The 16,794-nt window shown below is 41.3% G+C and overlaps 1 protein-coding gene across 6 annotated transcripts; it reads left to right on the top strand.

The window, feature by feature from the left end:
• Positions 1-1,578: 1,578 nt before the first annotated feature.
• Positions 1,579-16,012, top strand: LOC137594272 (ras association domain-containing protein 8). 6 transcript variants are annotated; one of them, XM_068313649.1, is made up of 7 exons: positions 1,579-1,984; positions 7,114-7,172; positions 8,234-8,430; positions 9,888-10,690; positions 11,183-11,380; positions 11,800-11,944; positions 13,596-16,012. In XM_068313649.1, exons 3-7 carry the CDS (start codon positions 8,328-8,330, stop codon positions 13,715-13,717), a joined length of 1,371 nt encoding a protein of 456 aa, XP_068169750.1. In that variant the 5' UTR covers positions 1,579-1,984; positions 7,114-7,172; positions 8,234-8,327; the 3' UTR covers positions 13,718-16,012. The 6 variants fall into 6 exon arrangements, with proteins under 6 accessions (XP_068169750.1, XP_068169751.1, XP_068169747.1 ...); XM_068313650.1 differs by lacking the exon at positions 7,114-7,172 and adding an exon at positions 3,236-3,348 and having other exon boundaries at positions 8,237-8,430; XM_068313648.1 differs by lacking the exon at positions 1,579-1,984 and adding an exon at positions 5,903-6,490 and having other exon boundaries at positions 8,237-8,430.
• Positions 16,013-16,794: the final 782 nt, after the last annotated feature.

The following is a 16,794-nucleotide window of genomic DNA, read 5'->3' as shown; positions in this document are numbered from 1 at the left end:
TAAAGTTATAAGATGTACTTACTCATTAAAAATACTGCAGTGAAACAAAGATGGAATACTATACTTTTGAAAATAAAACTTCAAATATTCAGATGGTACTCATATAAGTAATGACTTTTCTGGTATAAAACGGTGTTTAAACAAAAGTAAATAATCTTGAGAAGATATCACTCAGAGCATAAAACTGTCTTGACAGGATGATCAAGAGCATCTAAACCTGTTAATTATACTGTATCACCAGTGCCTTCTGGAAACAAACAGTACTGCTAAAAAAATACCAGACATGTTTCAGATGACATTTTACAACCTTTGAGTAGTTTCTGTCACAAGAGGGCAGTAAACCTCCATTTGAATTTTATACATGGTCCATTTCTACCAGCTGTTCTAGCTGAATTCTGTTTGCAATCATTTTCAGCAAATCACTCATGCAGTGCCAGAAATTAAAACATACTAAATCTTGGATTATTTCCTGCCCCATTTGTCTAATAATACTTAATTTCAGAAGTAGAATAAGAAAAGGAGTTTCTGCATTAATTTGTTTTCTTACAAATCTTTATTTCACACGCCAATAAATGGGCTGTTTCACATAAAGGTCATCATATTTTACATTTAATGTGGTATGCACCAATATGATGTAAAATAGGCTCCTGCATTTCAACTCCACGGCATTTTGATCTTATAAATATGCTTTAACTGACAAAGTTCTACAATCTTAATTTCAATGCTTATTTGACAAAAATACATATGTGAGGGAGCAACAAAATAAAATAAGCCAAAACATTTAGCAAAAGATAAAACACAATAAAACAAAAAATAATTAGATAATTAAAGCATTACAAATCCCCAAAACAAATACAAACAAACAGAAAACTACTTAAACATAAAATACACAATTAGCGTAGAAAATATGGAGGTCACTATAAAAATTAATCATTCAATCAAAGATTTTTTTAAACGTATTACAGCGAGTGATAGCATTACCAAGTACAATTGTAAAGTAAATTCCCTATGTGGTAGTTAAGGATACTTTTGTGAAGTTTGAATGAATGTAAATGACACTTTTATTCTGAAAGCACATTCATTAATCACAGGGGGGGAAGGCCAGCTCCATTACAGATTTATTTAGAACATGACCAGTAGGTGATGTCCACAAATTTCAAAAGAAAACGTGAGCTTCAAGGGAAAACAGAGCTACTGTGAAACACATGTACATTCTTGAGTGTTCTCTAAGTATAATAATGTGTTCATGCCAAATTCCAAGTGAATCTTCGAATAATTAATAAATTAAATATTATTATTATTAACGATGATAATAATAATAATACTAATAATAATAATAATAATAATAACTGAAACTAAGTACTTCGCGTTTATATATATAAACACAGGAGAAATACAGTAGTCTTACAAAACACGTCCTCATGACCACCGACATGAGATCAGATGTTAAACTTTGTGACGTCACAGCCGTACTACGGTCAAAGCTGTAGCTGCTGGCCCATTGGTTGGGTTGTCGGGATGTCTAAAGATCAATCCGCGGGTTCTCCTTCCGCCGATCAGATGCCCTGCATGTGCGAAAGTTAGCTCCCCCGCCCTCTCTGTGAATTGCAGCTTTAAACAGTCCACAATGCCTTGCGGTGTCCCAGTTCAACGCGATGTATTTACCAGCAGGAGTGATGAAACTGTGAGAGAGGCATTTTCCGCAGCTTATCGGTGAGACCGCAAAAGACTAGCGCACAGAGAGCGAGGCGCAAAGTTTCGGCCAGAGAACAAAACAGTCCGCTGTTGGACTTTTGCGCAGTATTTTTTGCGCGTTTTTTGTCCAGCAGGCTGGTTGTACTTTGTCGCAGTTCGTTGGAAGTGATTTAGTGGGTAATGGTGAAGAAGGATAGATTTTGCTGAATTCACGCCTTCATCCGTGTTTTCACACTGAACTTCTCCCCGGAGAAGGAGCACTGATTCCAGTCCTATCCGCAGTCTGAAGGTAAGACATCCCATAATGGCAGAACGAGCCACAGACAGTTCGCCGCAATCGTGAGGCTAAGATAACGGAAACATTTCTGTAGTGGAATAGTTGGTCCAGTCCGAGACTAATGGCATTTTATCTCCATTTCTTCAGCCTCGTCCCACTCGATGAAACAATTCTCAAGCTGACGTGAAATACGAATAAAGGTCATTATTTTCAGCGTCTTTCAGGTTTAAGTCTAGAAACATCAAGTAAATAATGTTCGTTGTTCTGCTGGTTTAAGAAACCGGGTCGGTTAGAAGCTTAACAAACTCTCATGTGGTGAATCTTTTCCACATCAGTCAGAACAGACTGAGTGAAGTTAAAGGATTGTGTTCGTCGGTGCTTTACATGTCCATCCACTCCAGCAGCAACCTGTGGAGTTGTTGGATCATCTGATGGTTTGTGTCTGTCTGTCAAACAGATTTAATCAAGCCTCCCTTTGGAATTACGTGTGACCTGGGAAAATATACTGTTTATCAACTATTTGTAATAATTCTATCTAACGAGAAACGTTTAGTACCTAAGGGCAATATTGTGGTTCAGTGTTGAATATTACTGTAAAGGTATAGCAGATCTTTGTTTTTATTTTACTTCATTTTACACGCACCGGTGTACTTCAGACTCAGGTCTTTATACATTTAATCCATTGTTTGCAGTTGGAAAATACACAAATCACAAAAGAGTATTTCACACATTGTGACTTTTTCAATTACACTGTGCTGATTAAAAGCTAAATAAAGATCCTTATTGATGTACTGCCTGTGTTGTCCTGCCTGTGTTGTCCCGCCTGTGTTGTCCCGCCTGTGTTGTCCCGCCTGTGTTGTCCCGCCTGTGTTGTACTGTCTGTTGTACTGTCTGTTGTACTGTCTGTTGTACTCCCTGTTGTCCTGCCTGTCTATCGTGGGTCAGAGAGGACTGCAATTTCACCTGTGCTGTATGTCGTGCACATATGGTACACTTGACAACAAAGCTGACTTTGACTTTATTTTTGTGTTGATTGAATTTGAAACTGGGACGCAGAAAACTTGGTAGATAGTATACTCTCTTCCTAGATATGTACAGTGTGAATAGTTATGGTAGATTATCACAGCATATAGATCAGCTTCTCATATGACACATATCTTGGCCACTGAGGCAAGGCCATCCTTTGAAGGTTGTGCTTCCTGACAAGGACAGATCATACTTTAATCAACATTCAGACACAATGTGCGTTATGTTCCTTTAAAGACAGAACAGCAGTTGTGACTGGAGCTGGAACGTCTTCTGCAGTCCTTTACATCCAGAGCTGCTGCCCCTCTGACCTCAGTGTTGACTCAAAGGATGTCTCCCATTGTTCTCAGGTGAGAAGCTTTGCTCACCTGAAGCACAGTCTGCTCTGTTAGCTCAAAGCCATCTGTGACCTCTTTAGATAGTGAGATGATGATGGTTACAGCACATACATACAAATAGGACGTTAGAGAACCAGATGAGGAATGGGCTAAGATTCCTTACTAATGCTGGCTGAAACTAGTGTCTGTATCAACAGCAGGTCGCAGGAGTGAAAAGGTCTGGAGTTGATGGATATTTTTGGGTGCAGTCACTCTGTATCTCAAGCAGTCAGTGACAGAACAACCACCCATTGTCTTGTAGGAGAGACGATCCCAAAGGGGCGGGGGGTGGGGTACTTTTACCTCCACCTGTTTGTAGTGGTGGGACGGAAGATGTTCCACGAAGGCAGCACAGAAAATGAATGATTGTTTGCTTAGTCATGTCGAACTGTTGAATCTAGAAACAGAATCATGCCCCTTTTGTTTGTCAGAGGAGTCGGTGCCTTTGACTAAGGGTGTAATAAACAGTCAAGACTGGAAAACTAAGTATGTTTTTGGACTTTTGTTTAATTGCATTTTCAGCAGCTGGAAATGTTATTTAATTTCTGTAATTCATAGTTTGATTCAGCACCAGATGAGGTTTTACAAACCACCGCATGTGAACTTTGGCCAAAGGCCTCTAGTGGTCCTGCTCTGCTCTGCTGCGCCTCCTCCTCGCTACAGGAGTCTGCTGCCTGCCCTGCTGGCTCTTCAAAGCTGGCTAGTGAGCAGTGAATATGGCAACGGAACAAAGGTGGAATTATTGCTGGCTGAACGTGCTGTCCAGATGTTCAAGATCCTGCCAGCAAATGGGGGGAGGTTTGCTCTAGCGCCTAATAGTTTAATATCAGTCAGTTGGGGAGTAAGAGGGTGGCTTGCTCCAGCACATGGAGGGCTCAGGGTGTTTTCTGTAGGGAGGCTGGATGTGACTTTAATCCGTAACACTCCTCAGTCTTCAGATTGGTGGGTTGGTAAGTAAAAATTTGAAAGTTGCCTGTTTCTTTGTGTATAATTTGGACTTGCTGTGTGATTTTAAAGAGTTTGTGTTGTAGATGTTTAAGCCTCTGAGTATGGCACAGTCTGAGAGCTGTTGTATAGAGGCTGATGAAAATGGGACCCCAAATTAACTCTGACAATACCGATATCAGTGAGGGTCAGCACACGAGTGGCTTTGCATCGACATTGACCCTCATAAACAGGCCAGATAAAATGTTTATCTTATTGTATTTAGTTTCCTGTTGGTCTGATTAAGTTGGCTTGTGTTTGGCAAACTAGTTAGACCCACTCTGCAACGGCCTTTGAAGCAAGTTTCAAATTAATAAAGTGGGGGTGGACAAGTGCCTCTGCCCGTCAGCTGTGTGTGTGTGTGTGTGTGTGTGTGTGTGTGTGTGTGTGTGTGTGTGTGTGTGTGTGTGTGTGTGTGTGTGTGTGTGTGTGTGTGTGTGTGTGTGTGTGTGTGCGTCCTGTGTCATTGCGAGCCATAGCGATACATCCATTGTAAACATTAGCTCATGCTACCATTAACCACATCCTCTCTGAGAGATGGTGCTCATTAGCATTTAATGGGGCAGGCCAGAAGCAGCCTGTTCTCAGTAGAGCTCATTTTAGCATCCTTTAAGACAGCTGACATTCAGGATCACAGATCAGTTTGGGTCAGATCAGTATTTATTTTGAATACTGTGTAGTTGGACATCTGACAGCTGTGTGAAATTAATTTAAAAATACTTATTTAAAATCATTAGAGTTTAGTATTTTACATATATCAATAGAAAGATTGCTCTAATGTCAGCTATACTGGCACACATCTTCTGATCTTCAATGGTTAGCCAGTTTAAGACTCTTCTGGTGGGATGTGGTTTTTAAAGTGTCTCTGTGTAACTGTTGTTTGTCGCAGAGCCATCGCGGTCCCAGAGGAAACAGACCCACAATCTTCTTGTTTCTGTGACATGGCCTGTTGCATGCTCACAGCCCAGGAATGCACATCCTGAATGCAATCAGGTGTTATCAGATTCACTTCTACAGGATCAAGTATGTAGTCTGTGCTTGGCTCTGTCTCGCTGATGTTTGGAGAGCCTGACCTACAAATGATCACAAACTTCTTTATCTGGTTACCAAAAACAAGAGCTTTCGTTTAAATCACAGGACTCTTGGATTCTTGTTTTATTCTCGATGTCAATGCAGTGTTGAAGACCTTGGGATCACACTGCATCTTTAGCAGTAGATGATGTTCTGAGGAAATGAAAACAAGGAAAGATTCTCGGTTAGCTCCAACCAAGTCACCACCAGTGCCTCCACGGTAACCCAGCAGTGCCTGTCTTTAGCTCCTTGCTGAGGTCTGCTTCACCGCAGATCTGTTACCAATTACAGCAGAGCATGAGTTGCTGGTAATTACATGCTGCTCTGCGGGGAGGGCAATTTCAATTTAAATTTGGTTAGCAATAGCTGAGGAGGTTTAAATGCCTGAACAGATTGCCGTTACTTCAGTCTATAAGAAGTATCCCATTGTGTGTGAGACAGTTTTGCATTTCAGAATCGTCTTGTGTGACATTCATTTTAATTTGCTTGTTGTGTATAAATTCCTTTAAACTTGAATCCCCTAAACGTTCGTATTGAAGAGATGGCCGTGTTGTTTTCCATCTTGGAGAACAATTGTGGCAGATCTAGAGAGGAACTGAGGTCTGTTCATGGAAGTTGTACATGTGTTCATTTGATGTTTTCCTGCAAGATAATTTCTGTGAAAATGGAGTTACTCAAGCTCAGTCTAATTTTTTTTTTTTAATGTCAGTGCCCCATTTTGTTTTCCTAAAATGCCATTTTCTTCCTCTAACTACTGCACTGCATGAGTCTCAGGCCAGTTTGTGATGCTTGACAGACTCCAAATCCCGTTAAGAAGTGGCGCCATATTTAAGCTCCTACAGTAAAAACTCCTTAATGTTGGTGTTGTTGGAACACCCCCAGCAGCATATGGTGGGTTGTTTACACCAGCAGCCAGTTGAAGCGTCTCCCTGCCAGCTCTCTGCGCTCCTGTGTGGCTGGAGAATCCTCAGCAGCGGCCAAAGCCAGCAGTCTGCTCAGTGTTTCTGCCTCAGCTCACTGCTCAGAGTGGAATCCATCTCCAGTGGACACCACTGAACCGGTACGAGGCTGCTTTGATTCACTGATGTTTGCTGCTATTGTCTCTCCACACAGATTAAGTGTATTTAAACCCTTCTCTGTTATGTTAAATGATCTCTGGCATCAGAAGAGCTGAAAAAATCAAGTGGGCTACTACCCAGGCTACGGTTTTGACAGGCCAAAGGACTGGATTTCTCGATGGCACTGAGTGCCCGTATCATTCCATGGGTTCTCTGGGTTAATGCTAATGAATATGAATGGTAGTATCATTTATTAAGAGTCTTGTTGAGCTTGTGCCAGGAAAGCAGGCATCAGTAATAAAATATTCTGTTTCTCCTTGTTTTTGAGTCACAAAAGTTCAAGTGATTTTCATTAAAACACATAATATTTTGCAACTGTTGACTATGCCAGTGTGCTGTTTTCAGTCAGGGGTCCTTGTAAATCCTCTTGGCTAAGTGTTTTTATAGTTGGAATTCTTTTACCACCTTTTTTCCCCTTCAGTTGCCCCATTGCTTCCAGTCCTGCTTTTCATCAAAAGTCATGGGGGGAATGGTTAAATTAAACGGTGACAGTGTTTTGGGTCACTGCAGAAAAATCTAGCAGAGTGCTTGTGTGACTACTTCCCTGTTTTTCTCCATCCCTCAGCCCTTGATACCATTTAAGGGCAGCCTGACTGAAGGACAAAGGAACTTTTCCAAGCAGCTGTAAGTACGCCAAGAATAGAGCAATCATGAGCCGAGCAAAATACAAAGGTGTCAGTCATACAAGACACAGAATGTACATTTATGAGATTGATAAAAAGAGACTGGTTCCCTTAACTACTGAGAATTACTAAGTTTTGCTTAGTCAGGGAAGACTTTAGTCGATAAAATGTTCAGGAAATAATAATCAAATATTATAAATGGTCATTATTTGCAGCTCTGTCTGTGTGTCTGACTCCACCTATGTAACCTTGCAGCATTGCCTGTTTTTTTGGACTTGGAAGGGCGAGCGGTGGTGGGTAGAACAGACTGGAGCGGTTAGGGAATACTCTGGCTGGGGAAGGTGTAGTTGGTGGGGGACTGTTGAATAAAAGGACTGTTTAACTCTGCAGTGAATGTTGGATCCACAGATCTTGGGAGATACTATTCATTCCCGCTCAGGAAGCCGTCCTTGAAGAACGTCTTCCTGTTTTAACGGCATATTTAGTTACTGTCAAAAATTCAGTGGCCATTATTTCAAAGGTTAACATGTGTTTGGTAGATGTGCTGACAAATAAGCAGTTACATTCACCATACCCTCATACTTAATATCAGATAATGACCACATCAACAACAGAATTCCCTTATCTGGCGATTATTCCCTCTCTGCTCTGTTTTAATTACATTTTCAATCCTGTCTGTTTTTTCCGGTCTTATGGCTCCGTTCTTCGCTGCTTCGTGGAAATCTCAGTACAAAAGCAGGAACTGAACGTGGTCATGTCTGCTTCTTTCTTTACCCCCAACAGACGTGTACCTATTCACAGACAAGAACAAAGCCGCCTTATGGCAGCTGCTGCTGGCATGACTGGCTTGTTCCAGTCCACATCCGGTGTCCTTTAACCCCGCTGAAGTGGTTTCAATCGTACCTTATATCTCCTTGTTAGACGGCTGCTACCATAACTATAACCATTTACTTCTCTGCATCTGTTGAGGCTTCAACCTTAAAGGCGACTGTGCATTCAAATCGTGGCCTTGAGCACATCCTGAGTAACTGCTTCCTGTTTTTCCTTGTGTTTCCTGCCCAGTAGCCAGAGGGCATTCAGTTGCCCTGCACCAGTGGAGCCTTCAATGATGTCAGGGCCGCCACGCCACAGCCGGCCCCCTCGTTTCTGACCCAACATGGAGCTGAAGGTCTGGGTGGATGGAGTCCAGAGGGTCGTCTGTGGGGTCACCGAAGCGACCACCTGCCAGGAAGTGGTGATCGCTCTGGCTCAGGCCATCGGTAGGTCATTTTCTGCTCTAGCACATAAGCAGGCCAGATAGAACGTTCTGCTGAGTTGTGGGTTTTGGTGTCATTATGCAGTGGAGTTGGAGAGTTAAAACTGTATGCAGGTGTTTCACTTGGATTCATAAGTTACTACATTTGCTCCACACACAGGAATCAACTAAGAGATCATCTGGTTTTTTTTTTAGTAGCCATCTCACATTTCTCATTTGGCATTTCGGATCCACTCGTCACACGTTAGTCACACATCCTGCTGCATTGCTGGGAAGAGTAAATGAAAGTTTCTGTGTATATCTTGTTAAATTCCTGAGCCAAAGCCTAATTTAGTCATCTTCCTGTCCTGGTGAACTGCTGCTGGAGTGGAGGTGTGCATCCCTGCCTTTCACCAGTCATTTGAGGCTGTTTTACAAGTTTAAATCTGTGCCCTGCTGACCAATATGGATAGAATCTCTCAGAACCACAATAGTGCTCTTGTGCTGATGGCACCTCCAGTTTACTTCAACGGGGCACTTATATCCATACGTATCTAATCTGATAGATTAGTTACATATTCCAACAAAATTCAGAGAATTACACACAATTGCAAGTATCTTATTTTTATACACTTAGCAATATAAAATTTATAAGGTGTTTTTTATTATACTTTTCTTACATTCAGAGGGTTTTGTTTTTCCACTAGTCGGTGTAACTTTATTCGCTTTAATTCTGTTGAACCATACAGTTTTCTTTTATGCTGGTGTGCTGAAATCTGCATTTAAGGCTGTAAAAAATGAAATCCTTATGAGGTAACATGTCCTACACACACAAACACACACACCCAACACACCCTTTCCCATATGGCTCCTTCAGGAATGGCGTCACTTGAACATGCTGTATGGACATCACCTCCCACAAACGGCAGGAGGAGGGAAGGTGTGACTCATCCTTTTTTCATCTGCCAACTGAGGAATTATCACTTCTTTTCCCCCTCCTTTGCCTTTTTTAGATCAAAAACCTCGTCAATGAATCAGATATATATGTTGAGAAGTGCGTGTTTCTACCAGTATGAGTACGAACAAGTCATTAAATTCTCATAATTTCAATTTTTTCTGCACTATAAGGTGCACTGGACTATAAGGTACACCTTCAATGAATGGCTTATTGTAAAACCGTTTTCATGTATAAGTTGCACTGGATTATAAAGGCGCACTGTCGGTTTTTGAGAAAATTAAAGGCAATAAACTTGTGCCTTATAGTGCGGAAAATATTGTATTTAAATGAATATACAGTAATGTCAAAGCTTTGTTGTGCTGAATCAACACTGCAGATCTTTGCAGTTTTTATCCCACTGTGTCTTATTGTTGTATATCCAGCTCCTAACCCTAACTCCTGTCAGCTGTCTGTCAGGAAGCACATACATAAATCTGAAGACCAGCTCCAGTTTAAAGCGTGTTGTTCTGTTCTTGTGCTCACAGGTCGCACTGGACGATACACTCTGGTGGAGAAATGGCGGGACACGGAGCGTCACCTAGCTCCTCACGAGAGCCCCGTGGCTTCCCTGAACACCTGGGGTCAGTATGCTAGCGACGTTCAGCTGATCCTCCATCGCACAGGCCCCTCCCTGACCGAACGGCCCCCCTCGGAAGGGCCCCCTCTCAGAGGACCAGAACGTGGGTTGCATCGTCAGAGCCTCCCTCCCCTCGCAAAGCTTCGTCACCCCAGCGATCGCTCCCTCCGCCGCCGTGAACCGCGCCGCAAGTCACTCACGTTCACCGGCGCCCCCAGAGGTCTCAGGGAGATTCTGAGCGGGGGCCGGATCTGCGAGGCTGAGAGCAAACAAAGACACCTCCTGGGAAACGGCGGAAATCACTACCATACAGGTCCACCTATTGGGAATACGTCACCTGGTCTGTGGGCCTGTCGTATGGAAGACCTGGCCAGACTGGTCGGTCTGCAGAAAGAGACTCTCAATGTGCTGGAGAAAAAACTGGGGTCATATGAGGCTGAACTGCAGGCCTGGGCTGAAGGGAGAGGGGGGAGAACAGGAGGACACATTGGGGACCAAGGTGGAGGGGGAGGAGGGCTGGTAGAGGAAATTCTGAGGCTGGAGAAGGATCTGAAGAAAAATGAGGTGGAGATGGAGGAAGAGGAGTTCTGGGCTACCGAGCTGCAGATTGAGCTGGAGAGTGAGAGACAGCTGGAGGAGAGACTGCAGGAGTTACGAGCCCGCATGCAGGGCTGCGAACGAGACATCGAAGAGAAGATGGCAGTGGTGCAGGTCTGTTACGTACAGGAGATCTCCATGATACTAAATTAAAAAATAAACTTGTTGAGGTTATTCTACACTTCACACGAGTACCATCGCCGGGTGATGTATTGTAATTTTCAGTCTTTGTGTGTTCGTCCGTTCGTTTGTTTACCAAATATCTTCGCAACCGTTGCAGATAGAAAGATAAAACAAAAACATTACTCGGGCAGCAGTGGGGATGAAAATGAGATGATGACCTTGAGAAAACTAGGTCAAAGTCAAATTTCAACTTTTGTACAGTCAAGAAGTGGATAAAGATAGAAAGACGAGAGAAGGCCAGTGTGAGTAAGACCATAGATCAAAGCTAGTGCTTTGATCTATGGAAGTAGGTCAGATCACTAGCTTTGATCTTTGACCTATGCAAGTAGGTCATGGTAAAATTATTAATTCAGGGGTGTCGCGGGATGTTGCAGTCTGTGACTGCATTGGTTCTAGTTTCTAGCTTGTATTTGTTTTCATCAGAGAGTGGAGGCAGGCCTTGAGGAGGTGCGACTGCAGAGGGAGGAGCAGAAGACCCAGTGGGTCAGTGAGGCGGAGGCTCAAGCTCAGGTCGTTAGAGTCAAAGCAGAACTGAAAGCCCAGGAGCGTCAGGCCGTCCAGCTGGAGAGCAGCTGCAGAGCCGTGGACCGGTCACTGGGACAAAATAGCAAGAGGTTGCAGGTGAGACAAGTACAGTTACACGCCCTCCAGTCCAGTTTTTTTTTTTGTAAATTGCCATTGACTGGGAAAAATTATATGACAAATCAATGAACTGTTATGACATGTATGTTGGTCAGTCAGGCTGTGTGTCTGAAATTTTACATGAAAAATTAAGTCATGCTGTGTTTGTGTAAAAAAATGTCAATACAATACAACAGGATTACGTTAATATCTTTTCATCCTCCTGGATCATAACTGACAGTGGACCAAAGTCTTAGGGATTTAATGAAAGATTGTTGTTGTCTAGACACCAAAATGCTCAAACACAGCCTTATATAACCTAAAATGTTGATGTCTCCATGTTGTTTTTGAGACTTGGAGCTGCTGGTTCTTCTTCCATGTATCCTGATGAATGACTCTCCTATGCGCTTTCATTGAAGGACATGCAGCACGAACTGGAGCAGCTGACGAAGGAGCTGAGGCAGGTCAACCTGCAGCAGTTCATCAAGCAGACCGGCACCAAGGTGACAGTGCTGCCAGCTGAAGCCCCCGAGGAAGAAAGTTCTCCCAACGGTCATGGTTTAGGTAAGAGGATTTAATAACAGCCATTAAATGGTGGGATTTTCCATAGACCAGAGCTCTGCTGTCGGGCTACAGGAGGCTGGCAGCTGATATATATGGCCGGAGAACCGTCAGACAGAGGCCAGCCACCTCCACTCTGCATTATTATTATTACATCCTGCGTCAAAGCGGTGATGTATTGCCATTAAACCTAGTGCTTTGATCTATGGTCCTACTCACACTGGCCTTCTCCATATGCACTAGTATATGCAATAGTTGGATCATGGGTCTTTTATTAAATGGCCCTGACCTATCAAATTAGCTCAGGGTAAATTTTTGAATTCAGGGGTGTCGCGGGATGTTGCAGTCTGTGACTTATTATTGTTGTTGTATAGTGATAAAGACTCATATAAAATCACTTTGAGTTCAGACTGGAACAGTGCATTGCTTTTTGACAAAGGAAAAAACAACAACAGCTAATTAAATAAAACATGAGAAATATATAATATAGTAAAAAATGCATAAACCGAACGCGAACATTACAACTGCAACTGTAGAAATTCATTTGTAATGAAGTGCTGGAGCATAAAAATCTATTTTTGAGCACACCTCTTTGATAGCATTTGAGCCGTTTTAGTGTAGTGATGAAATATTCTGGAACACAGAAGTGTGTGGACAGTGGTGAAGTTTTGCTCCTTCTTGATTTTTGTTAGAACAACCATGTTAATGTTATAGAGCTTAGGTATTTGTCAGACTGCTTAACACCTACTTGGTGTTGCAGCAAACTCTTAATGAATTGGAACATTTGTATGAGCATTAATGGTGGTCCCCCTAAGTGACCTTCCGGTCAATGTGAGGGAAAAACAGTAAGAGCTTTTAACCAAATTCGCTGCATCAGCATTCTCTAAGTGGATGAGTACTGCCCTCTGGTGGCGTCATACATAAACAGCCCTGTGTATTTCTGATTGTCATTTATGAGGTATTAATAACTGTTTTTTACATAAAATTGGGAAAATAAATCATGCAAATATGAATATAAAATGTGTTTAAAATTCATCAAAATAAAGGCAAACCTCAGTTTTCGACCACAAGTCGTTCCAGAAGGCTGTTTGAATACCAATTTGTTCGAATTCCAAATACATTTTTCCCATTACAAATAATGTAAATGGTCTTAATCCGTTCCAAGACGCTAGAAAACTACCTTTTTTCAACATGTTATTTCATAATGTCATTTATATATCAAATTGTATAGTAATGAAACATATCAAAGAAATGTCAAAGAAAGAAGCAAACATGAGAAAGAAAGAAAGAAAAAAAATCAACGTTATCAGGTTAGCCTAAGATATGAGTTACCGTCATCTGTTGGACAGAAGTTTACGGTACCATAACTCGTACCATAGGCAATGGAACGCAAATTAAGTGAAAAATTATTGAGTACAGTAAACTAAAATAAAAAGCACATTACCATCACGTTTTCTCTTGACTTTTCTTGCCTAAAATGGCGTTTGTTTCTCGTTCTACTTCCAAATTTTGTTCGACTTCTAAGACAAAATAATTCTGAATTTTTTGGTCAAATTCCGATTTGTTCGATGTCTAAAGCATTCGAAAACCAAGGTTTGCTCGTATTATAATCTCTTGTATATATTTTTATTCCTCTTTGTGTTTCCCTTCACAGATTTAGGTCCCCTAACTGGCTCCCTGAAGCGCCCCACATCATCACATCTGATGTCTACTCACCTCCGGGTCCTCCACAGCCCCCTCAGTTCTGGCCTGAACCCAGAAGGGATCTACGTGTGAGGGTTCTGCTTGGAGGGAGGAGAACATCTACCTCCAGGAGCCCGTTTCACCCAAGAACACATCTGTAAGAGGACATGTTAGCATAGGATACCTCAGTAGCACAAGGCTACACACTGTTGTAGTAATTACAAGACAGGGAGACTCAAGTGGTGAAGCAACAGTGTTTAACTTTTAAATGGAAGTCATGGAGCACTTGGTGGGATGAGAAGTTAGAAGCTATAGTAAAGATTGGTCATGGTGCACAGTCCCTCAATATATTAGGACTTTTTAAAAAATGAGGCCGCTGTGGATTTCATTTTTAAGCATACACACTTAATGTATGTTTACACTCACACACACACACACACACACACACACACACACACACACACACACACACACACACACACACACACACACACACACACACACACTACTATGAATGATTTTAGTGTTTTGTTTTTCCAGCATCATGATTGAAACTATTGCCCTTTGAACAGTATTCTCAAGAATCCTGAATCTATGAATTATATCTCTAAAATAATTGTCATAATGACTGTTTCTAGTATTGATAATGAAGGATCCACTTGTATCTATTGGTGAATTGTTCTATTACTTCGCATATCAGAATTTATTCCTGTAGCTCTGATTGATTGTTGGTGTTATAACTATGCACAAATGGTTAATGTTTTTTTACTGAAGAAACTTACTCTCTGTACTTACCAAAATGATGATGGCTTACTGTAAATATGTTTTTTCTTACTTTTCAGCATTATCTATTGAATAATTCTATTTTATTACAAAACTGTACATTCATAGGTATGAAATGGAGTGTCTTCATTCCTGCAGTGTTATCTGCATCATGCAACAGTTAATTATCCTCTTGAGATGACTTTTTTTTTTTTTTTTTGCTAAATATATTTTTGCTAAATGGGATGTGCTTGTTCTGGCCAAAGATTAGTAGATCTTCTTGCATGATTGTGTCGTCAGTATAGCCATAACTGGATGTACACAGCATTCACAAAACAGTAAAATGCTTATCCAGTATTACAATAATACTATACAGCTGATAGTTGTGTGTGTGTGTGTGTGTGTGTGTGTGTGTGTGTGTGTGTGTGTGTGTGTGTGTGTGTGTGTGTGTGTGTGTGTGTGTGTGTGTGTGTGTGTGTGTGTGTGTGTGTGTGTGTGTGTGTGTGTGTGTGTGTGTGTGTGTGTGTGTGTGTGTGTGTGTGTGTGTGTGTCATATGTTGAGTCAGAGTAGCCAAGAAATGAAGCCCTCTTAGTTGTAGTTCAGCTGCTGCTCACAGAAAAGTGCCTTTATAGTCATTCCACAGTTAGTCATATACCTGTAATGTATAGTGAGGCTTTGGTCAAGACATTGATTCAGTGATTCATTGATTGATTCTTTGTCAATTTAGAAAAATATTTATAGATGTATAAATTCCACATTACTGTATAGAGAAATGACGCAGCAACAAAGAGGAAATAGTGGACATGTCTATGGAAAGAACACTATTGGAGGGGCTCTCCACTTTTTCTTGTACTAATCTCTCCATGATACTTTGTACTGTAAAATTCATTGTCATGTGATCTGCTTCAGTTTGTCATATCACAGTGTATACTTTAGTGCTGTTACACAGGACTCCATGGTTAATGCAATACAAAAGGGCCGTCCACCCTGTAACTGACAGAATCTAATAAAACTAATCACTGCAGTTTTTCCTTCAATGAGTTAGAGAGACAACTTTTAAAAGTGTTAAGATTTAAGCTTATCTATGATTGGGTGGATTTTTCCCTTTAAGAAACCACTTCTGTGCATTTTTCACCCTGGGATGAGACGCAGCTGTGGTCTCTGTTTACAAGCTCATCCGTTCCAGGCAACTGTAAGATGTCAGCTGTACTGGTTTTATTTTTTACTGCCTTAATATACTGCAAAGTGTTGACAGATGTCCGGCTATAACCAGCTACTATATGGCATGGATTGCATGATTCAACAAACCATCTGACAACATTAGTGACAGCAGGTGCTCCTGGTAACCGTATCTATTTGCCTGTGGGTGTAAAGTTTGGGAATCCTGTGATTTCAACTGTGTCTGAAGGTGTTTCATGGTTTTTACCACTAGATGGAGACATTTACCCACTAATTGATAAAAACGTGGACACATTAGCTGGGAGAGGCCTGAGGAAAAGTTGTTGGGATTTTTTTTTACCAATAATGAAATTATTAAAATGTGCATCAAAAGTATCTGTGCAAATGTTACTCGGCTTCATGGATGATTTAATACTGTATGCTAAAATAAAGGTAATTTTATTTTATGCTAGTGTGTGTATCTACTGACTGAACTACAATAAATAACAAGTGGCGTTGGAGGCCATGATCCATCACAACACAGTGAACTTACTGAAAACATCTGAAGGCATAACCTTACATGGCCTTACTTCAACTTAATCATGGCTCAGATCAGCCAGTCAGATGGTTAAGTTTGAAGTTTGATGAAATCCTTCATAATGAAGAAGCAATATTGCAGAAAGTGGCAACAAAAGGGTTGATTTGATTCTGCTTAATGCTTCTGACAACTTGGGAGGAGTCCCGTTGTTTTTCATCCTGTACAGACTGAGGGTAATCTCACTTCATCATCCTTTTATCACATGACTTTTGTTTAAAGCCCTGATTTACTGTACATTCCTTTGCTGTGACCTCTGAGCTGATTAGAGTCTTAGTAACAATGCATTTCATCTCCTGGACTTCCAGTATTGTTATTAGTAATAGCCCTCTGCACCCTGAGATGCTGCATTTGGTTTTCACCTACCCTACCTGACAGTATATTCAGTCTCATATTTATGGACTGTGAGGAAGCATCTTGAGAGAATTCCACACAGAGTGGTCCCAGGTCAAAGTTCAAACATGGGTTCTTCTTACTGTGAGGCCACTAGTCTAACCACCACAACTGAGTTTTAAAAAATCTCCAACTCGAATAGAAAGTGGTGACGTGTCTGCACATGTGCACCAAACACTCTGCTGAAATTGAATTACACAGAATTTATACAAATTACTTTAAATGAAGTTAAACTAACTTGTTTTAACAATTTGAAGGTAC

Source organism: Antennarius striatus, chromosome 4, assembly GCF_040054535.1.
Source record: "Antennarius striatus isolate MH-2024 chromosome 4, ASM4005453v1, whole genome shotgun sequence".
NCBI classification, from domain to species: Eukaryota; Metazoa; Chordata; class Actinopteri; order Lophiiformes; family Antennariidae; genus Antennarius; species Antennarius striatus.
The sequence above is the reverse complement of the archived record's forward strand: the minus strand, read 5'-3'. Positions and strand labels throughout refer to the sequence as shown.

Bases quoted from the DNA above. Each gene is read 5' to 3' on its own strand.
- LOC137594272 (XM_068313646.1), top strand. From the start codon at position 8,328: ATGGAGCTGAAGGTCTGGGTGGATGGAGTCCAGAGGGTCGTCTGTGGG. The intron at 8,431-9,887 runs GTAGGTCATTTT...TTGTGCTCACAG, and splicing joins CGCTCTGGCTCAGGCCATCG to GTCGCACTGGACGATACACT. The intron at 11,945-13,595 runs GTAAGAGGATTT...TTCCCTTCACAG, and splicing joins TCCCAACGGTCATGGTTTAG to ATTTAGGTCCCCTAACTGGC.